At 38.1% G+C, this 24691-nt stretch overlaps 1 protein-coding gene across 2 annotated transcripts in view; it reads right to left on the reverse strand.

Annotated features, from left to right (window-relative positions):
• Positions 1-559: 559 nt before the first annotated feature.
• Positions 560-24691, reverse strand: part of TM2D1 (TM2 domain containing 1) — a 35273-nt gene continuing 11141 nt past the window's right edge. The window contains exons 5-7 of one of the 2 annotated variants that reach the window (XM_054720993.1): positions 14671-14744; positions 4494-4623; positions 560-882 (exon numbers count right to left, since the gene is read on the reverse strand). In XM_054720993.1, the coding sequence (XP_054576968.1) occupies positions 4513-4623; positions 14671-14744 (185 nt within the window). In that variant the 3' untranslated portion in view covers positions 560-882; positions 4494-4512. Of the gene's footprint in view, positions 883-4493; positions 4624-11433; positions 11667-14670; positions 14745-24691 lie in introns of those variants that run through there. The other variant, XM_054720994.1, reaches the window with a different exon arrangement.

Raw genomic sequence — 24691 nt, forward strand, 5'->3', positions numbered from 1 at the left:
ATAACAGGATTATGGGGACACAACATTTCATGCATTTCCAGCTTCTTAAAGCACAGTAAGAAAAACCAGTGCTAACACGCAGGTGCTGCTTCCGTCAGGCTCTGTGCATCACTTCAGGCGCTGGTCCAGCAGCTGCTGGCAGTGCTAGCAGATGGGAAACATTAATCTTCTGTTCAGTGTTCCCACCTTGTCCATCCAACTTCAAATGTAACTGCACGGAGCTAGATGAGTCAGCATCTGGTCTTTCAAAAGCTAGTGCAGCACTCCCACAGCAAAAAGGAGAAAGTTCACACTTCAGAGGCCTGAACCAATGCCAGAAGTTCCCATGTTGCCTCAAGGTTTCAGACTCCCTGATGATCTTCAGCTCCTTGGATACCAAGGCAAAGACAGATCTGAAAAGCTACAGAAAACCAGGCGGGTTGTCATACACTAGACTGCACCCCAGGCAATATAAATGGTATTTGTTCACACCATGGATTAACTACTTTGAAGGATCAAAATGCAGAAGACAGCTACTTTCAACATTTAAGGTTTCTTAATAAAGCACTAAAAAATGTGAGTAAGTCATACTTTTATTTTTCAGAAGCAAAAATGACAAGTGGCAACTTGCCTTTGGAAAAGACATTACAGGATATCGGGTGATAAGCTATCTATCTCATAGAGACAGTAGCCTAGGAAAGACTATTCTTATACATACAGCTCTCAAAGAAAGTCCTATTAAATCTCAGGATAAAATGCTTTCAACTAAAACAACAAAACAAAAGCATCATCAACAACAAAAAGTTACAAAGAATCTGTAAAATGTTATGTGAAGAAGGAAAAAGGAAAATCTGGAAATCCACATACTGGGAGTTCACTATTAAAATTAATCAGGCCCGAAACCTAAAACAGAAAAAATAAATACATTAAAGCACACGATTTTTAAAGAGTCCAATGAAGTTACTATAGATGCACACTGCAATGCTTCACTTACCTAAGACATTTTTTCTTACTTTTAGAGACCTTCTGTATACACTACAGAGAGATTATATGATTGACAATGCAGAAATATGCCTTCTGAGTTTTAAATTTTAAATTTGAGTCTGGAATCCCAATTAAATGTCTCTATAATAGGCTACAGAGAATGGAATTGCTTTTTTAAATTACATTTGCTTAGGCCCTAGTTATGTAGCTCAGTTGGTATATAGGTCCCAATATAGCAAGGTTGTAGGTTTAATCCCTGGTCAGGGCATATGCAAGAATCAATCAATGAATGCATAAATATGCAGAACAGCAAATCCATCTCCACCTCTCTCTCTTTCTAAAAAGCAATTAAGAAATTTTAAATTACATTTGCTTAATTTTTATATATTATGGCTTAAGAACAATCTACATGCTTTTATTTATTAATATATTTTTATTTATTTCAGAGAGGAAGAGAAAGGGAGAGATAGAAACATCAATGATGACAGAAAATCATTGATTTGCTGCTTTCTGCATGCCCACTACTGGGGATCGAACCAGCAACCTGGGCATGTGCCCTGATTTGGAATTGAATCGTGACCTCCTGGTTCATAGGTCGACACTCAACCACTGAGCCACATTGGCGGGGCCAATCTCATACTTTTAAATGGATACAATTTACAGTATGAAAATGGGTTATGTGAAACTATTCAAACCTTTTCATAAAGAATAATAATTTCCAAAATGAATAAGCTTAATACAAAATTAAATAGTTGTTGGGGGCTGGGTTGGGGTGGGAAGGGATGTGGAGAAGAACCAGTGGAACTCACAGAGATCTAGATGTGAGATTCAGTTTCACACTGACTGCACTGACTGTGTCTTAGTCTCAATTTGTTCCCTGGTCAGAAGAGGCAGATGGATCTCTAAGCTTCATTTCAATTATTTATTTTATTTCAATTTTATTTTCATTTCAATTTTAAACCAAAAAGTTCTTACAGTTTATTTAAAAAAAAAGATTTCAAAAACTTTTTTGACAATTAGTTGAATAAATTCCTCAGATCTAAACAGGGTCAGTCACTGTTCAAACGTATGACAATATCTATAAAGCATATCCCATAATTTTACTGAGAAAAGAAAAAGAAAACCTACCTTAAAGGCAAAATTATACTTCATATCCTATTTATACACTATAACATCCTATCTAATAAAAGAGTAATATGCAAATTGAACATCACTCCAACACACAAGATGGCTGCCCCATGTGGTCAAAGATGGCTGGCCCCATGTGGACACAAGATGGCCGCCACAAGATGGCCAGCAGGGGAGGGCAGTTGGGAGGGACCAGGCCTGCAGCGGAGGGCAGTTAGGGGTGACCAGGCCTGCAGGGGAGGGCAGTTAGGGGTGATCAGGCCTGCAGGGGAGGACAGTTAGGGGCAAACAGGCTGGCAGGGGAGCAGTTAGGCATCAATCAGGCTGGCAGGGGAGTGGTTAGGGGGTGATCAAGCTGGCAGGCAGAAGTGGTTAGGGGCAATCAGGAAGGCAGGCAGGCGAGCAGTTGGGAGCCAGCAGTCCTGGATTGTGAGAGGGATGTCAGACTGCCCCTTTAGGTACCGGGATTGGGCCTAAATGGGCAGTCGGACATCCCTCTAGGGGTCCCAGACTGGAGAGGGTGCAGGCTGGGCTGAGGGACACACACCCCCGTGCACGAATTTCAAGCACTGGGCCTCTAGTAGAAAATAAATGCTGATTCCCTTCCTGGCTTATAGAAGCACTCTTTGAGATAGAGTCAACTGAAAATCTTAGGACTATGACTGTGGCCAAAACATCTAGCCTGTCTCTCTCTTCCCTGTCCCTGTAAGCTGCCGACAGTTCCAAGTGAACAGTCACCTAAGACGTACCCACACTCTCCATGCTGCATAGGACTTCTCCATTACAGAAAATGATTATGCCAGGAAACTGTTTTCCTGAGAAAAATCTAGCATTACTGGAAGATTACTTATTAGAATAGACTAATGTACAGTCACGGAAATAAAAACCTTATAGTAGCCGAGAGAACCAGTGTTAAATCAGGAAGACTAATGGTACCTCTGACTTCTCTAAGTGTATTACCTATTTAAAGCTGACGCCAGTTAACAATCTTCATGGGCAGAGCCAAACTTTAGGTTAGAGTAAATACTTATAGTAGTTCAGGGTTGAGGTGTATCAACTTTTCAGGTTTAGGGAAGAAGAAAAGAAAGAGGTTTAAAGATCATATGGGCCCTGGCCAGGTAGCTCAGTTGGTTAGAACATCGTCCTGATATGCCAATGTTGTGGGTTCAATCCCCAGTCAGGTCACATAAAAGAAGCAACCAATCGCCAGTGTGGCTCAGTGGTTGCGTGTCAACCTATGAACCAGGAGGTCATGGTTCAATCCCCAGTGGGAGGCGTGTAGGAGGCAGTGATGGATGATTCTCTCTCATCATTGATGTTTCTATCTCTCCCTCTCCCTTACTATCTGAAATTAATAAAAAATATATGTATATTTTGTTAAAGAAGCAGCCAATGAATGTATAAATACAGTAGGTCCTCGGGTTACTCGGAGATCTGTTCCTACAGTGCGACACAACGCGATTTTCGCCGTAAGTCGGAACCCACCTACATGAGCACCTACGTCACTCACATGGAGCACATTCACAGCAGTAATGAAATGAAACAGTAAAAAAAAATTAAAAGAAAGATAACAATTCCTGACCTTTATTGTGATAAATAAATAATAAAAAACATAAAGCACATATGTACATACGTCGAAATGACGGAACTTTTTTTTATATAAATAAATGGAAGATGGCGACGTAACCATGAAACGACGTACGTCAAGTCCGACGTAACCCGAGGACTGTAAGTGGAACAACAAATAGACATTTCTCTCTCAAATCAATCAATCAATCAATTGATTTTTTAAAAGATTATATTGAGCCTAGGAAAAACAGCAGAAAAAATAATCTTCATTGAACTATCTACAACACATGCTTTCATCATAACCATATAATACTATGGAATATCTTTTTGTTTTGATGTTGTTGTTTTTCTTGTGAACTTTGTCCTTTAACCCCGTGGTCGGCAAACTGCAGCTCGTGAGCCACATGCGCCTCTTTGGCCCCTTGAGTGTGGCTCTTCCACAAAATACCACGCCCTGGGCAAGTCTATTTTGAAGAAGTGGCGTTAGAAGAAGTTTAAGTTTAAAAAATTTGGCTCTCAAAAGAAATTTCAATCGTTGTACTATTGATATTTGGCTCTGTTGACTAATGAGTTTGCCGACTGCTGCTTTAACCATATTCACTGTAAAGAATGAGAGTCTGAATTGAGAACTGCAAGAGCAGTGAGCATACATGAAAATGCTTTACAAAGGATTAGAGAGATTTCAGGCACAAACAGACCTGTGTTTCCTGAGAAGCAAAAGGAGAGATTTGAACACTGAATGGTCTCTTCAATTTCCTCTGGCTCTCAAATTCTCATAATTCATACAGATAATATACTATAATTAAGATTACATATATATATATATCACTTACTGTTTCTTTTTAAAAACATTTATGGATACAGCTGTGTTTTCCTAAATGTCTCATTAGTAATACTCAGTCTTGTAAGTCTGGTTCCATAATAATCTATAATGTAACTGCTTCCATCCGAAGGTCCAACAATCTAGAAAAAATATTTCAAAATTACTCATTTTACCAAAGATATTTCCACAACACTTTGAGGTTATTTTTACATTTGTTAATGAAATTATTTCAGTAGTACCAATAATGTAACTCAAACTAACTCAAGCAAAAATAAGTAATTTAGTGTTTTGTAGCTGAAAAAGATATGAGGGAAGTTCACAGGATCAAATGAGCTGTAGGAACCAAGGCCTCGAGGACTGAAATTCCATGCCCATGAGGACTCTGGTTTGGCCTCCCAGCCTCTTTGCTTAGCTCTGCTTGCCTTCATTCTCCTAACAGCTCCAGATTCACACCTTCACAGGTCAGCAGATCCCAACAGAAAGTAAGATTTTCCTCCTCAGTGTTTATATACCAATTCCAGGGAAGAACCGTGACCTGCTTCGTGTTTATACCTATTGTGGGACAAATTACTGTACCCAAGAGAATAGGATTAATATGATTGGCCAGGCCAGACTCCCTGTGGGAGAAAAGGCAGTGTGATAGTCCTACCAGAACCACATGGAATGGGAAAAGGAAGAGGATAGAAAGAAAGAAAAACGGCGATTTGGCTCCGTGGATAGAGCGTTAGCCTGCGGACTGAAGGGTCCCGGGTTTGATACCGGTCAAGGGCACATGCCTAGGTTTTGGGCCTGATCCCCAGTGGGGAGCATGCAGGAGGCAGCCAATCAATGATTCTCTCTCATCATTGATGTTTCTATCTCTCTCTCCCTCTCCCTTCCTCTCTGAAATCAATAAAAATATATTTTAAAAAAAGAAAGAAAAAAAATCCACATGCTCATTACAATCATCTTGTTCTCTTAATCACATTTTTGGCAATACAATTAACATGATCTCTACAAATGATCCTTCAGAGCAGCAATCTTCAAAATGTAGCCTTAGGGACCTAGCCGGTTTGACTCAATGGATAGAGCATTGGCCCTCAGACTAAAGGGTACTAGCTTCGATTACAGCACATACCTCAATTGCAGGCTGGATCCCCAGCCCTGGTCGGCACATACCTCGATTGCAGGCTGGATCCCCAGCCCTGGTCGGGGCACATTCGGGAGACAACCAATTGATGTGTCTCTCTCACATTTTTGTTTCTCTCTCTCTCTCCCCCCTTCCCTTCCACTCTCTCTAAAAATCAATGGAAAAATATCCTTGGTGAGGATTAACAACAAAAAATGTAGCCTTAGGGATTACAAAGATTAACCAAGGTTTATGTGAGCCCAGATCGCTCTAAGTGAATCAGTTTTGAGATTCTTAATTCGATTATGTACTCTTGGTAAAAATGATACCCCGGATGCTATGGTGGAGGCATCCAGCTAGTACCCATTCCCACTTCCTTTTCACTGTGGCTCTTTCTCCAACTTGACAACAGTAAAGACACCTCCCATCAAAGCATATCCAGAGTCTTATGATGACACATTGCCTTGAGGTATAAAAACCTCTGATGTGCCAAACAAAGAGATCATTCAAAATATTGGACTTGGGGAAATCTCCTTTAATCAAGAGACTAAAAATATGCTCTGCCATATCTTGTTCAAAGGGATGCATTCCTAATATCACTTTACTTTTTTTTTTTACTTAAAAATTATTTGCTAAAATTTGTAACATTTATGTTGTTTTGATCAATTATATATCATTAATAATTACAATGACATGTGATTTCTCAATCCAGAAATCACAGAAAATTTAAAATATTTTAATTCTAATGAGTAAGATGCCTCCCCTGTCCTGGTATTTTAAATTCTATGGTATTTATATTGTTAGGTACATTTTTTAACTAATGTAAATTTTATTTAAATATGTCAATATTTACAAACTAGAAATTACACCCTTTGCAACTATTTACATTTATGATGGAAAACTTAAATGTCAACTTAAAAACATACAAAGGGTAGGAATTTTTAAAAAATTCTTTTAGGGGTTATACAACTGGAGTTTAATTAACACTGCTGTAGGAAATTCTTTGTTTTTAAAATGAATTTGGTTCTAAAAACTATTCAACAAACACTTAATTCCTATAATATTGCAGATACTGTGCTAGGTGTTTTACACATAGCAGTAAAGAGGATACAATCTCCGCCAACAGTGAATGATGAATGTCAATATTCAAAGAACACAAGCACGTATGTGCTAGATACCAGGCTGGGTACTGTAATGCACTTTGACTTACTTTGTAAAGATTAAATTGATTTGGCCTCACATTTATGAATGTTACTTATGAATTTAAGTAGAAATTAAAACTTTTTTAGTGGCCAAACTCAGAGAAAACTACTCTGAGAATTAACACAAGAAAGAGAAAAATGGGTGACTAGAAGTAACAACATGTTTTGAGACTGTATAAGGGAAACAAAAAAGGCAGTAGATATATTTTACCAAATCAAATGGTAAAACATTGCCTAATTTGGAATATGTGCATAGATTAGAACTGGGCCTACTGTCCTATTATCTTTTTCTTCCTATGCCACCTTCTTTGACAAACTCACTCCTGTTGAAAAAGAAAGTATTCAAAAGTTGGAAATAAGGACAATATATGACAGGGTGACCCTTTAATAGCATGCATTTTTTATAAGCTCATCTGAGGCTCACTTGGCTCTCTCAGGAAATATAACTATTTACCTAAAAATTGATTAGGGCCCAGATGCTTTATAATCTTGTCAAGTTAGCAGATAATATGTAGAAAAATGATAGGGTTATTTTTGTCTTGTTTCACCTGTCTTGTTTCCATGCACTTGTCTTTAAGGCCTCCTACATACTACTTCCAGATCATCAAAGCACAGCACCAGTTGCTATCTCTGCTAAAACAATTTGAACAGCTGTTGCAAAAACAACCCAAATATCTATATTTGTAGAAAAGATATCCTCAGAGTTTAGTTTTATTACCTGCGAATGCATGATCCAATTTTGTCTCTAGTTTAGCCATCTTATTACAGATTTCTTTCCCTCAAACTCCATGACTCTGGTTCCTCAACACCTAGTTCTATCATGGTAATTCCAATCCTCTCTCCAGAGACTGGTTCAGCCTGGGCCTGTAATGGAATCGCCTGTGAGACGAGTTCTGTGGGGGCTTATTTGCCCTAAAGAAGACATGTGTGAGAGGAAGGTAACTATGTAAAAAAGTGATGCCTCTGAAGGTAACTATGTAAGAAAGTGATAACCAAAAGACCTGAAGATGGCAAAGAGAAAGAAGGAAGGAAAGAGAGAAGAGAAGGAGGGAATGAAGGGAAGGAGGAAGAGAGGAAGAGGAATGAGGAAGGAAAGGTTTGGGCCCTTTATTATGTCTTTCAGATCTTAATTAGCAAATCTTAGAACTACCTTTATCTCCAGATTCTTGGTATCCTATATAATAAAAGCCTAATATGCTAAGTGTCCGACTGTTTGACCATTTGACCAGTTACTATGACGCGCACTGACCACCAGGGGTCAGACGCTCCAATTGGTAGGTTAGCTTGCTGCTGGGGTCTGGCCAATGGGGACTGGGTGAGATGGGCCGGACACGCCCTGGAGCCCTCCCATGGTCCCTCCCCGGCCCCAATCATGCACCAGTGGGGTCCCTCGGCCTGGCCTGCACCCTCTTGCAATCTGGGACCCTTTGGGGGATGTCCACAGGCCAGGACGAGGGACCCGCACCAGTACATGAATCCATGCACTGGGCCTCTGGTATGATATAATAAACTACCATATTATTAAAGGCAATTTAAATTGAGTTTTGTTACTTGTAGTCAAAAACTGATAATGCACTTGTCTTTAAGGCCTCCTATATACTACTTCCAGATCATCAAAGCACAGCACCAGTTGCTATCTCTGCTAAAACAATTTGAAGAGCTGTTGCAAAAACAACCCAATTAAGTCAGTGAGGTAAAGCCTTAGACTGAGAGGAAAACCTGAAGAGGAAGCTGTCAATAATCAGGTGCTGGATTAATTCTCTCTGAACTTCAGCATTTCTTATTCACATAATGAGAAACAGAATAAGCTGTTCTACATGGTACTTATTAAGATCTTGTATAATTACATTTGCAAACACCTCAACCAGGTGGTCAACGTACTTTTCTATGAATTCTCTCATGAAAGATCTGTTCTCACTACTTAGTTTTTAAGAAAACTATCACCTGTAAAGGCTTCATTATTCAAATCCATATTCCCCCACCAAAATTAAAAATTTAGCCTATTTTTAAGCACCTTATATACACTTATTATTATATTGTTAATCATAAAATTCTAAACCTCTAAGAATAACCCCTACTTGGAATTTTTTTACTTAGTTAAATATGCCTATGTCCAGTTGTTGAATGATGACAGAGTATGAGACCTAAAATTATGAGTTGATTTCTCTAAAATATAGCCTGAAGCTAAATTGCATATATGAAGTATTTCCATTTGATAAACTGAGGCAATTTCTGAAATCTATGGAGAGAAGAAAGACCACTTACACACTTCACTCCAATTAATGGACTGAGGTTGCTTGCTATGAGTCTGCATCTTACAAGAGGGGAAACAGGAGGACCTCTACAGTATGGGAAATTAGTTTGTACAATGGATGTCAATGTCCCTGGTGTGAGAAGCCCTAAAACAAAAGAAAACAACTTCTTTCTCTCTATATATTAGTTTCCTGAGGCTACTGTAACAAATTACCACAAACTTAGTGGATTAAAACAATAGAAATTTACTCTGTCACAGTTCTGGAGGCCAGAAGTCTAAAATCAAGGTATCGGAACAACCGCGTGTCCTAGACACTGTAGGGGAGAACCCATGCTAAGCTTCTTCTAGCTTCTGGTAGCAATCAGAAGAAGATTGCTAGCTTCTGGCATTCTGTGGTTTGTGGCCACATCACTTCAATCTCTGCCTCTGTCTTCACACTACCTTCTTTTCTGTGTCTGTGTCTTTTCCTCCTCTACTTCCTATAAACTCACTTGAATTGAATTTAGGGCCCACCCAGATAATCATTTGACTTAAAGACTGGTTAGCATTAATCCTCAATGACCAACACAAACATCACTTCTCAAGAAATGAATAATATTCCCCATTATATCTCCTGAGGAAAACAGAGCATTGGGATTAGCCTCAGAACCAGTTTAAGATATTGTTTATGAACATTCCTTTCATTCACAAGGTAAAAATCTGCCCATAGCATAAGTGAACTGAGAGCTACCTAATTAAGGTCACATGACACAAATGATCAGTCTCCTCAGTTTTCCAGTTTATTTCCCCAATTAATCACACCAGGGTTAAATAAATAATACACTGCACTATTTGGAAGACTTGCTATCTATAAAATGTCCACTGGTTTTTATATATTGCTCTCCTACATCTAGTGAACTATCAAGGACTTTGACCAACTTTTCTCATACTGGTAATAGATTTAGGGTGATTACATGTTTAGTCTTTCCTTTGATCAACAGCATGTTATTTCACAGGACAAAACTGGCTTACACAGAAGTGAACTCTAACCCAAACTTTATTTATGCTCTGAACTGAAAAGGCTTCTAAAATTTTTAGCAAAATTCAAAGTACTTAAGATAGTCAGGTTAACTCTTTTTTTATTTTAAACCTGCAAGTTATCAAGAAAATATTTTATGTTGAATAATAAGTGAAATCTTATCATCAGACCAAACTCTTGGGATAGTTAGATCATAAGTTCCTTTAGGGCAAGCATCCCAATTTATAATAGCTAATTGTGCTCATTAAACTCATTTTCATTGATGGCATAAAACCTAATATTTACAATTTATCATGCCAACTTTTATTTGCATTCATTACCTCTTAGGTGACCTTATAAAACTTAGAACTTTAAGGCCCTAAAAAAAAGCAATCAGTTTTTTAAAACTACCATTTTTAGCTTCTCATCTTCTCTGTAACTGGAACAAAGCCACACTTTCACAAGGTATAATGCATTACAGTTCAAATCAGCAAAAGTTTTTGAGAGCATACTCTATGTTTAGCATACTACTAGTGCTATACAGGATTAATAAGTCTTTTCTTTTTTTTCTTCAAGAAGTTTATGTGTGAAAGTTCAGATCTGGTGTAAAAGTTAAGAAATATAAAAGCAATATATATAATCCAATGCTAAAATGAGTTACATATATTAAATTCCACACTGAGATATTTTATAAATTTGATAAATTTATTTATAAAATTCATAAATGTCTTGGAGATTATGCAGCTTTTCTGAATTTCTGCTTATGTAGTTATTAGTCCTTTAAGGAAATCTATTCTGTAATGTCAATAGGAATGAAAATGAAAGTGATTTCTTCCAGAATATAGAGAATTTTTAAAAATTGTCACAAAGAACCCAACATACTTCCTTCTAACAACTTTCTATATTAAAACTACCCTTCTTCATCTTTCTGATTTGTGGCTGTCTTGTCTCCATTTAACAGAAGAAACTTTCTTTTCTTTTTGTTTGACGGAGGACACACCAATGGTTTGGGTGTAATTTAAAAATGTCCAGATTGTGTGAGAAAAGAGGTTTAAATGGAATCCAAATATTCTATTTTTTCTGATTGAAAAACCTTAAATTGTCTAATCCTTCATGATTACATAAACATATACAAGCACAAAAGAATGAGTGTTTTAAAATCTTTAGAATTGGCTTAAGAATAATTATATTAGTTATACACAATAGTTACCTATAACGGAAAGACAGTAGCCTACACATGTATCACTGATGTAGTTTTTTGGTTGAATGCACAAAATAACTGAATTAATTCTATGTATTGTTTCATGCCATTTATTCACCTAGGCACACTTGCATATTTTTAAGAATAACAACAACAACAAAAAGAAACTTTCAAGTTTATTAGCAAGTAGATAAACTCATGGAAATATTTTCAGTACATATAGCAACATGTAAAGCTTACTTTAGCAATGTGTGATTATACTCTTTAGTTCAAAGATGAAATAACTAGAGCTATTTTTTAAAGAGGATTTTTCTGGATTTGTGTTATAAACACTGTGAAGCAAAGTATGTTTTTATAGGTCTTGAATTCATGCACAATATGTTTCTGGGATCACAGCCCAATAGAAAAACACTGCAATTCACTAGGGAATAATATTTAATGGAAAAAAATCAGGGATGGAGAAAATAAAGAAGGAAAGAAGAGTAAACAAAAAGATAATGAGAAGTTGGAAAAAATACATTTGTAACAGTTTCTGATTTTTATAGTAAAAACTTATTTGATTTGCTGAAAAAAAATTTTCTAATATAGTCAACATCATATGTTAAGTATATCAAGTGACATTCAGAATAAGGCTACAGGTCTTATTTGGCTGCATTTGAAAACTGATTTATTTTTCCTCCACTCTAAAAGCAATCTAAAGTGGCCATACCTATTGAAATGTCTTATTTAAGGATATTTATTGCAGAATTTCAAACATTCTAAATCTATCTCAATAATTTTTTTAAAAATATATTTTATTGATTTTTTACAGAGAGGAAAAGAGAGGGATAGAGAGTTAGAAACATCGATGAGAGAGAAACATCGATCAGCTGCCTCTTGCACACCCCCTACTGGGGATGTGCCCGCAACCAAGGTACATGCCCTTGACCGGAATCGAACCTGGGTACATGTGGGATGTGCCCGCAACCAAGGTACATGCCCTTGACCGGAATCGAACCTGGGACCCTTGAGTCCGCAGGCCGACGCTCTATCCACTGAGCCAAACCGGTTTCGGCTATCTCAATAATTTTTTAATGTAATAGTCTCAATTCCAGATCTTCAAGAAAATAACTATTTGTTCTGAAAAGTTTAGGCATAATATGCAAATTGTCCCCTCGACTGGGAGTTTAACTGGAGTTTGACCAGGGGGTGGGGCCAGCCCACCCAGGGTCCCTCCTCCTGGCTGGCCCTGCCCCTGATCGCCTCCCCCCCCAATTCTGATTGGGGGCGGGGCCGGCTGGCCAAACTCCTGGGTTCCTCCCCCACTTTTCCCCCCTCAAGCCGGACCCCACCCATGCAAGAAAGCTATAATGTAAAGATATCACCAAAGAAAGAACCCAGTATGCCGAAACCGGTTTGGCTCAGTGGATAGAGCGTCGGCCTGCGGACTCAAGGGTCCCAGGTTCGATTCCGGTCAAGGGCATGTACCTTGGCTGCGGGCACCAGTAGGGGGTGTGCAAGAGGCAGCTGATCGATGTTTCTCTCTCATCGATGTTTCTAACTGTCTATCCCTCTCTCTTCCTCTCTGTAAAAAATCAATAAAATATATTTTTAAAAAAAAAAAAAAAAAGAAAGAACCCAGTATGAAAATATTAACTAAATGGTTGACACTGAATTCTGGATATCTGAAAGAATCCCAATAATACATTAAGTTCCTTGGATCCTCAATTAAAGTGAGAAACCATTTCAAAGCATATGTACCTTAGCCTCTTCATGTCTGCTTGCCTGTCCCACAGTCAGAGAAGGCAGGATATTTGGTTAAGCATGTTTATGAATAAAGACAGGAAAATTCCAACTTTAAAACCAAATATTTTCCTTGTTTAATTCTGTTATCTTATTGGTCCATATGTTGCCTCCTCCTCACAGTATGGTACCCTCCTCACAGTATGCTACCAAAACCTCCTAGTCTTTGACTTTCTTTTAAGGCATAAGGATAGCATCAAGCAGACTGAACTGAGGAGTGGAAATACTGTATGAGAAAGAATAGCAAAACCGCTGATGATCAAAATACATACTGACACACTTGTTGAAGACATTAGGTGCTCCATAAATGCTTACTGAAATGCTGTTTTGTGACATTTGTTATGATAAATTCATCTTTCTCTAATTTAAGAATCCTCATGAGTTAACCACAACCAGTTCAGTATAATTTAATAGAAAACATCTGGTGGCACTTTTAAATGCCTAGGGATAGCATTTCACAAATTATGCCTGCCTCCATAGCACTGTAGTAGCAAAAAATGAGGCAGACACAGAGATGAATATCAGGAGAGTCCTGATACATCATTTTATTATATTGATTTGATCTTACCGGAGACCAGCCCCACTCTGCAATTATCTACAGAGAATCCAAACATTCCTTTTCTCTTTTTGGCTTAAGATAGATTTCGGTTTCTGTAATTTGCAACTAAAAAAATACTAATATTGAGTGCTTGTCCAATGCAAAAGAAAATCTTGTTTCTGCCTCCAGGTGTCCATATGTAAATATCAAATCCCATCAATATCCTAGTATATTAATTGACCATGTGGCTGTGACTATCAGGAAAAGAAACAGTAAGTTTGAGAAATAACCACAATCCTTCTTAGAGATTCATAATACACACTATAAAAGATTCTGAGAAGTTATCCAGTAAAAAAAATATCTTTAAATAATTTGAACTCACATTTACAAATCATATTTCAACATACAATCCTTTTTTTTATGCAGTTATATCTTTTAGAACTACTAATTGGGAGAGCACAGGTTGGAAAATGCTACATGGAAACATGGCCATGATCCCTTGGATAAAGCATCTGAAGAAAAATTGAAAAAGCATTCTTAACTGCTTCCTAGTATGTTTAAAATGTATCAGAAGATCACAGACATCATATTTAAATGTAAAAGTAGTTCATCTAGATCAGTGATGGGCAACCTTTTGAGCTTGGTGTGTCAAACTTCGCCAAAAAACTGAGCATAACTCGGGTAGTGTGTCACTTTGAGGAAAAAACATTATTTCGCAAATGTTTCATCCTCAGGAGCAGCAAATGTTTCATCCTCGGCATGCGGCCGCCTCAGCGGCCGTGTGTCATCAGAAATGGCTATGCGTGTCAGTGCTGACACGCGTGTCATAGGTTCGCCATCACTGTTCTAGATTAAAACTAACTTACGACTCAGCTGATGTGGCTCAATGGTTGAGTGTCAACCTATAAACCAGGTCACTGTTTGATTCCCAGTCAGGGCACATGCTGGGTTGAGGGCTTGATCCCCAGTAGAGGGCATGCAGAAGGAAGCTGATCAATGATTCTCTCTCATCATTGATGTTTCTCTCTCACTTCTTCTCCCTTCCTCTCTCTGAAGTCAATAAAAATATATTTTAAAAAAAAAAAACCACAGAAAAATAACTTACCTGCATTGAAATAAGAATGAAGTCAATTAGGCTCCCAATTCCACAAAATCCTACAGTGCAAAACTTTAACAAACCTAGAAAAGAAGGTAAAAAGAAAGGCATGAGGAAATAAATCTTTAAATCTCAGTAAATAAAAGGTAAAGAACAACTTTTAGTCCTAAAATCTTTATTTATTCATTTAGACTTAATATATTATGTCTAAAGTGCAATATACATTGAGAGTAGAATGTCCAAATAAAGAATGACAAGGCACAAGAAAAATAATCAGGAAAAAATACTGATATTATAAATTTAAAAAAATTATTAGTAATCTAATTATCTTTAATTTATCCTATACTTTTTTCCTAGCATCTCATGTTCATTAGTTCTACAACAATTCTGTGCACTATATCTACACCTCTGTTATTGGTTCCAACCTTAGAGCCAAGGTACTAAAAAGACGACAATAGAGCATATACAAGATATAACACAAAAACATGATGATGAAATCAGAAGAGGCAGATTGTGGGTGAGAGTGGAATGAGTAATCTCTCTTCTATATTTAAACTTGAGTTGCTTTCCAGACATCCCATTTGAGACATAAAAATGGTATGAAGCAAGACTCTATGTGAAAGGGCAGTTCTAAGTTTCAACTACATACAGATGCCGGCTAAAATCACAGAGTGGATGAGATCACCTCCTGCACACAATTTGGAAATACACAAAGAAGACTGAAATATGTGGGTACATTAGATTACCTTGCCCCTTCCTCGTATTACACAAAAAGAAGAATAATGTTGTAAGTACTAGATTAATACATGTTGGGAATAATTTAACCTTTTACACTCGGATGTCGAGATTAAAATTACTCTTTGAATGTATCAATAATTTGAAATATAAAAAAATCCAAATAAATAAGTTGTATGAAAAGAAACTCCAGTTTTTTATTCTACTGCCGCACTTTGTAAAATCTGGGGTATTTAAAAAATTAAATCCCGAGTAGAATAAAGGAATTGAGAAAAAAGCAAGCGAGTGCAAAGGGTTAAAAACTTAAAATATAACAATTATATGAAATTATTCTTTTAGTTTTCTTCAAAACACTTATTATTTAATATTTTATATTTGATTACTGTCTCATGGAAGCCCCATTGGGAAGTGTCTTTTTTCTTTTTATTGATTTTAGAGAAAGGGGGAAGGAGAAAGTAAAAAAGAGAGGGAGACACATCGCCCTAATTGGTTTGGCTCAGTGAATAGAGAGTCAGCCTGTGGACTCAAGGGTCCCAGGTTCGATTCCGGTCAAGGGCATGTACCTTGGTTGCGGGCACGTACCCAGTAGGGAGTGTGCAGGAGGCAGCTGATCGATTTTTCTCTCTCATTGATGTTTCTAACTCTCTATCCCTCTCCCTTCCTCTCTGTAAAAAAACAATAAAATATATTTTTTTTAAAAAAGAGAGAGGGAGACACATCAATTTGTTGTTTCACTTATGTATTCATTTATTGATTGATTCTTGTATGTGCCCTGACCAGAGATCAAACCCGCAACCTTGCTGTATGGGGAAGACATTCTAATGATCTGAGGTATGCGGCCACGCCTGGGAAGCATCTTTTATCTGTTTAATTTACTCCTGTGTCTAGTACCTACAACACTGTCTGGCACATGGTAGATGATCAATATTTGTTGAATGAATGAATAAATTTTTTCAGCCTTTCTGTTTCCTAAAGATCCCTTTTTATCCATCACCTTACATAACAATTCCTTTAATTACTTTTTCATTGGTTGCATTTTATTGTTGCCCAAGGAACAGTCAGTACACTCACTCATTGTATTTCTGAAATGTATCCCTCTCCATCTAGCATTTATAAATTTGGAAACATTTCCCTTCCTTTAATTTGTTTATTAAAAAATATTAAGAAATGACATAGAGACCAAAAAAAACAAACAAACAAACAAACAAACAAACAAACAAAAAAACACAATACAAAAGATCAACGAAACCAAGAGCTGGTTCTTTGAAAGGATAAACAAGATTGATGAACCTCTAGCCAGACTCACCAAGAAACAAAGAGAGGGAACCCAAATAAACAAAATCAGAAATGAAAGAGGTGAAGTAACAACTGACCCCACTGATATACAAAGGATTGTAAAAAAATACTACGAACAACTCTACTCCAACAAACTGGACAACCTTGACAAAATGGACACATTCCTAGAAAGATACAAGCTTCCAAAATCCAATCAGGAAGAATCAAAAATCCTGAATAGGCCGATAACTACTGATGAAATTGAAAGAGTAATCAAAAAGCTTCCAGCAAACAAAAGCCCTGGACCAGATGGCTTCACAGGGGAGTTTTACTGAACATTCAAAGAAGAACTAAAACCAATCCTTCTCAGACTATTCCAAAAAATTCAAGAGGATGGAACACTTCCAAGCTCTTTCTATGAAGCCAGCATTACCCTAATCCCAAAACCAGATAAAGACACCACAAAGAAAGACAATCACAGGCTAATATCCCTGATGAACATAGAAGCTAAAATCTTAAACAAAATTCTAGCAAACCAGATCCAGCATTACATTAGAAAGATCACACACCATGACCAAGTGGGATTTATTCCAGAGATGCAAGGATGGTACAATATCTGAAAATCAATAAACGTGATACATCACATAAACAAACTGAGAGAGAAAAATCACATAATCATATCAATTAATGCAGAAAAGGCATTTGACAAAGTCCAACACCCCTTTCTGATAAAAACACTCAGCAAAGTGGGAATAGAAGGATCATACCTCAACATAATAAAAGCCATATATGATAAACCCACAGCTAACATCATACTCAATGGGCAAAAACTAAAACCATTTCCCTTAAGAACAGGAACAAGACAAGGATGCCCACTTTCACCACTCCTGTTCAGCACAGTACTGAAAGTGCTAGCCACAGCGATCAGACAAGAAGAAGAAATAAAAGGCATCTAAACTGGAAAAGAAGTAAAATTGTCATTATTCACAGATGATATGACACTGTACATAGAAAACCCTAAGGACTCCATCAAAAAATTATTAGACTTAATAAATGAATTCAGCAATGTAGCAGGATACAAAATTAATGCCAAGAAATCTATGGCATTTTTATACACCAATAGTGAACTTACAGGAAGAGAGATTAAAAAAACAATCCCATTTACCACTGCACACAAAAAATTAAGATACCTAGGAATAAACTTAACTAAGGAGGTAAAAGACCTCTACTCAGAAAACTACAGGACATTGAAAAAAGATAGAGGACGACGACATAAACAGATGGAAGAACATACCATGTTCATGGACTGGTAGAATCAATATCATTAAAATGTCCATACTACCCAAAGCAATCTATAGATTCAATGCACACCCCATTAAAATACCAACAGACCTAAAAGAAGTCTCCAAAAATTCATCTGAAATAGAAAAAGACCCCGAATAGCTGCAGCGATCCTAAGAAAGAAGAACAAAGTAAGTGGGATCTCAATACCAGATTTCAAGCTGTATTACAAAGCCACTGTTCTCAAAACTGCCTGGTATTGGCACAAGAACAGACATTTAGACCAATGGAATAGAATAGAGAACCCAGAAATCGACCCAAACCACTAAGCTCAATGAATATTTGACAAAGGAGGCAAGAACATACAATGGAGTCAAGACAGTCTCTTCAATAAATGGTGCTGGGAAATTTGGTCAGACACATGCAAAAAAATGAAACTAGACCATCAACTTACACCATACACAAAAGTAAACTCAAAATGGATAAAGGACTTAAATGTAAGACAAGAAACCATAAAAATATTAGAGGAATACAAAGGCAGCAAAATCTCAGACATATGCCGAAGCAGTATCTTCACTGATACAGCTCCTAGGGCAGTGGTCGGCAAACCGCGGCTCGCGAGCCACATGCAGCTCTTTGGCCCCTTGAGTGTGGCTCTTCCACAAAATACCACGGCCTGGGCAAGTCTATTTTGAAGAAGTGGCGTTAGAAGAAGTTTAAGTTTAAAAAATTTGGCTCTCAAAAGAAATTTCAATCATTGTACTGTTGATATTTGGCTCTGCTGACTAATGAGTTTGCCGACCACTGTCCTAGGGCAATGGAAACTAAGGAGAAAATAAACAAATGGGACTACATCAAAATAAAAAGCTTCTGTACAGCAAAAGAAACCGTCAACAAAACAACAAGAAAGCCCACTGCATGGGAGAACATATTTGTCAATGCTATCTCTGATAAGGGTTTAATCTCCGACATTTACAGGGAACTCATACAACTTAACAAAAGAAAAATAAACAACCCAATCAAAAAATGGACAAAGGACTTAAATAGATACTTTACAAAAGAAGACATAAGGAAGGCCAAGAGACATGAAAACATGCTTAAAGTCACTAATCATCCAAGAGATGCAAATCAAAAGGACAATGAGGTACCATCTCACATATGTCAGAATATCATCAACAAATCAACAAACAAGTGCTGGTGAGGATGCGGAGAAAAAGGAACCCTCGTGCACTGCTGGTAGGAATGAAGACTGGTGCAGCCACTGTGGAGAACAGTATGGAGTTTCCTCAAAAAACTAAAAATGGAGCTCCCATTTGACCCAGTAATCCAACTTCTAGGAATATATCCCAAGAAACTAGAAACACCAATCAGAAAGGATATATTCAACCCTATGTTCATAGCGGCACAATTTACAATAGCTAAGATTTGGAATCAGCCTAAGTGCCCATCAGCAGATGAGTGGATTAAAAATCTTTGGTACATCTACACAATGGAATACTATGCTGCTGTAAAAAGGAAGGAACTCCTATCATTTGCAACAGCAAATAGATGGAGCTAGACAGCATTATGCTAAGTGAAATAAGTCAGTCAGTCAGAGAAAGATAAATATCACATGATCTCACTCATTTGTGGATTATAATGAACAACATAAACCGATGAACAAAAACAGATCCAGAGACAGAGAAGCATCGATCAGATGCTCAAACCTCAGAGGGAAGGTAGGGGAGGGTGGGGATAAGGAGGAGAGATCAACCAAAGGACTTGTATGCATGCATATAAGCATAACCAATGGACACAGACAACAGGGGATGAGGGTGAGGACAGGATTGGGGGAGTGGGGGAGCATTGGGGGAATATGGACACATATATAATACCTTAATAAAAAAAATAGTTAAAAAATATTAAGAATGGTCCAAAAAATGTTCGTCTTTAATTATCTGCTACTCTATGAAGATAATATAACCATGTCAGTCAGAGCCTTTGCCCTTATCATGCCCTCTTCCAATGATGTCTTCCTGTAGCTCTTCTTATTTCTCAAACTGCTTCTTTAGAGAAGTCTTCCTAATCTGCCAGTCTAAAGCAGCATGCCATCCGCAACCCCTCCCCTACCCCAAGCACTCTATCACATCTCCCCTATTTCCCTCAGGGTGCTGTTTAGATCTGTAACAGCCTCATTCGCTGGTTTGCTCATTTCATTCTGTCTTCCATTGCCAGGTAAATTCCTAAAGGCAGGATCCTATCTGTCTACCAGTCTTATTCAAGTGGATTCCTTGAACAGTACCACAACAGACAGTAAGAGTTTGATAAATACTTGTTGTATGACTATCAAAATACCAGATACAATCTAAATGTCAAACAGGGAGGAATTGTCTCAAAATACTCAGGTACATCTAACAACAGGAAAAAATATTATACAACTGTTTAAAACAATGGTATGAAATGGTATTTGTTGGTAAATATCCTTCACTAAACAGAGAAAGATAATGAGATCATTAAAATCTAGATATTCTGCTGCTGAACCCCTTTTTAGGAGTGCTTCAAAATGAACAGAAGTTCCTGATCAGACAAAATCTACACTAATCCTATCTAATAAGAGTAATATGCAAATTGACCATCACTCCAACACACAAGATGGCTGCCCCCATGTGGACACAAGATGGCCACCACAAGATGGCCAGCAGGGGAGGGCAGTTGGGAGGGAATAGGCCTGCAAGGGAGGGCAGTTGGGGGCGATCAAGGCTGCAGGGGAGGGCAGTTAGGGGTGACCAGGCTGGCAGAGGAGGGAAGTTGGGGGTGACCGGGCCTGCAGGGAAGGGCAGTTGGGGGGGACCCAGGCCTGCAGGAGAGAGCAGTTAGGGGTGACCAGGCTGGCAGAGGAGGGAAGTTGGGGTCAAACAGGCTGGCAGGGGAGCAGTTAGACATCAATCAGGCTGGCAGGGGAGTGGTTAGAGGCAATCAGGAAGGCAGGCAGGTGAGCAGTTGGGAGCCAGCAGTCCTAGATTGTGAGAGGGATGTCCAACTGCCCGTTTAGGCCTGATCCCACGGGCAGTTGGACATCCCTCGAGGGGTCCCAGATTGGAGAGGGTACAGGCTGGGCTGAGGGACAACCCCCCCTCATGCACGAATTTTGTGCACCGGGCCTCTAGTCTACACTAATAAAGGAGAAACATGCATATTAACTGTCACTCCACAAGCCACGCCCACCAGCCAATCAGGAGCGAGTATGCAAATTAACCCAACCAAGATGGCAGCTGGCCACATAGCTGGAGCAAGCAGGAGGCTTGGGTTGCCCCGGCGATGGAGGAAGCCAAGCTTCCCACCTGCCCTGGTTGGCCCTGGCCTCCGCTCAAGGCTACAAAGTTTCAATTATAGAAGATAAATAAATTCTAGATACTTGCTTCCAGCCAACCCTGGCCTCCACTCAAGGAGGCGCTGAAAAAAAAAGAAAGAAGAAAAAGAAAAAAAGGTGGGGCTGGGACCTTGGGTCACTGGGGGGTAATCAGGCCAGGATGGGACAGCAGGGGCCGTTGGGGGTAAGCAGACTGGCGGGTGGCCAGTTGGGGGTGAGCAGGCCATCAGTGGGGGTCAGTTGGAGGTGATCAGGACAGCGGTGGGGGGGAGCAGTTTGGAGTGAGCAGGCCAGCAGGGGGGCAGTTGGGGGTGAGCAGGCCAGTGGGGAGGGGAGGTGGGGGTGAGCAGGCCAGCAGGGGGGGCAGTTGGGGTGAGCAGGCTGGCACAGGGGGCAGTTGGGGGTGAGCAGGCCGGCAGGCAGAGTGGTTAGGAGCAATCAGGCAGGCAGGCAGGTGAGCAGCTGGAGCCAGCAGTCCCAGATTGTGAGAGGGATGTCTGACTGCCGGTTTAGGCCCGGTCCCTGTAAACCGGCAGTAGGACATCCTTCGAGAGGTCCCAGATTGGAGAGGGTGCAGGCAGAGCTGAGGAGCATTCCCCCCGCCCCATGCATGAATTTCCTGCACCAGGCCACTAGTATTAGATAAGGGAATGTGTGTGTTAGGAACTTTGGTAAATGTGAGAGAACACATTTAAAGAAAGTATAGAACAAATCCAGATGATTTTTAAGCATTTAAGGAACTGCAAACTAATCTATAGTAACAGAAAGCAGACAGGTGCTTGGGAAAGAGCAGGATAAGGAGGGCCAAGAGGCAGGGGTTAAGAAATGGCATGAGGAAACCTTTGGGAGTGACAGATATGGTCAGTATCTTGATTATGGTGATTGTTTCACAGGTGTATACATATGTCTAACTTATCAAAATGTACATTTTAAATGTGTACTTTATTATATATCATTTATACCTCAATAAAGCTGTTTAAAAAGATTTAAATAACTAAGCTGACTGTTAAAAGAAAAACTTCAAAATTTAAAATCATTACATTGATTTATATTAAGTCTCACTCCAAATGTGTGATATTAATTAACTATGGTCCATTTATTTCTATAAATTTAAGATAAAGGATGACTTAACTAATGAAGTTGTTAATAATACTATCTTAAATTTGCTTTAGCTTTCAATTATAAAAATACTTCATGAAAATAAGATAGGAAGGACATTAAGGTTTGAAAAAAAAAGAGAGACAAAGTAAAAAACTTAGGCTAGTACATGGCACATGGAAAACATTTGATAAATGTTAGCTCAGCTGCTACTTGTGCTACCACAATTTCTACTACTACTACACTTATTGTTATAATCAAGAAATTTAGACAACATAAATCCACATTATTTATAATAGCATCATCTAACCTAGTCTCATCTCTTGCAAATTCCTTCTGCCTGTGCTATAGCCCAACAAACTAACCAACGTCTTCTTAATGTGCCCTGCTCTTGTATCTCCTTCATCTAACTCTGCATTTATGTGTGCTATACTGTTCTCTGCCTTGCCCCCTCCTATTCCCCACCACTATTCCCAATCATGTAGCTGACCCCCAATAGTATTCTAAACCTTCCAGAAAGTCTTCTCTAATGCCCCCAGGATGAATTTAATGTTATTCCTAGATATTCCCCAGCACCTTTAAGTTGCAGCATAGTACATATCCCATAGTATGATTTATTATGAATTTATTATTTGTCTGTCTTCCCTTATGCTTCTGTGAGCAACTTTAAATCAGGGCTGTGTCATTCCCATGCCTAGTCAATATGACTACAAAAGGAACAAACTGTATCAAATAAGTTATCTCCCTTGTAAATAAACAGTGATCAACTTGAACAAAAAATAGCATACATTCTAAACAGCATTTATTAAAACCAACATAAACCATTACTCTCATAGATTTCATTATCTTGAGCATCAATACCAATTTTTTAAAAGATGGGATATTTGTGAACTACCAAGAGTAGATTGACTTTTTCCCCCTCTCCCCCCAAATAAACAGTCATTTTTGTACAAACCCTATTTATTAACTTCTTATTGTGGAAAGAAGTATCAGCTCTAGATTTGAAAAAATTGTTTTAAAATTCCAAATAAAAGTGTTTCTAATCAAGAAGAATCCATTTTTATCCTGAACCATTACTATTGTAGATATATTCTTTCAAAAAGATTATGCTACCAGATGACATTAATAAAGCTCATGTTTTGAGTGTACTTCATTTATACTTGGTAACTTAAACTTTACATTTTAAAAACACAAATTCAATGAAAGGATTTATCTGGATATAAAATTAAAAGAACAGAGATTAATTTGGGGCATTTAAAAAATTTTTTGGTATCTTTTTGTTTGATTGCAGGTTGAGTCTTGCAAATATTCCTCTATCCACATAACTGTTTTAGAGAACACAGATTACTTCATATTGAAGTTGCTGTTGCCAAACCGCAAGTGTTCTATAATGATTTGGTTATCATTATTCTTTTTGTGTCTGTGCCTATAAAGGAAAGCTTTCAAATCTTAGAAAAGTTTAACCTACAAATCCCTTTATTTGTCCTATGTGGATATTATATGCCAGTCCAAGCTGGTAACTTCAAACTTAGAGGAAAAAAGAGGAATAATATAACCAAAGATGTTTAAGATATGGGCTTTAAAACATACGACACTTTGTTATTCTCATAATAAGAAAATATTTACAATTTAAAATGAATACCACTATGAAAAGAGCATCTCTTCTATTAATGGCTTCAAAAGAGCTATCGTCTTTGAGAAGCTATAATCTTTTAATGCTACAGAGAGGCAAAGCAAAGTATGCTAGCTCTTGCATAGAAAAAAAGTCACAGTTACCACAATTAAAAACACAAAGACAGAATATTATTTTAAAATATAAGGCTTTGTGGTGAAAAATAGCTTCTAGCTAAAGTAGCACTGGTATATCGAGGAAAAATCAATTAAAAGAAATAAAGCTGGATTTAATATAAATTACAGCATAGGATATATAGTCAATAATATTGTAATAATTATGTATGGTGCCAGGTAGGTACTAGAAATATCATATCAGGGAGGGGGTACACTTTGTAAAGTACATAATTGTCTAACTACTATGCTATACACCTGAAACTCAAATAATATAAATGTAAACTGCAACTGAAATTTTTTTTTAAAAAGAAAAAGAAAGCTACACATTGTTTTAAAAAAAAAAAAAAAAAGCAAGATTTTTGCCTAGCCAGAGTGGCTCAGTGGTTGAGCACTGACCGATGAACCAGGTGGTCACAGTTGAATTCCTGGTCGGGGTATATGCCGGGGTTGCAGGTTTGATCCCCAGTGTGGGGCATGCAGGACGCAGCCGATCAATGATTCTCT

The sequence above is a fragment of the Eptesicus fuscus genome, chromosome 9 (genome assembly GCF_027574615.1).
Source record: "Eptesicus fuscus isolate TK198812 chromosome 9, DD_ASM_mEF_20220401, whole genome shotgun sequence".
Lineage (NCBI taxonomy): Eukaryota > Metazoa > Chordata > Mammalia > Chiroptera > Vespertilionidae > Eptesicus > Eptesicus fuscus.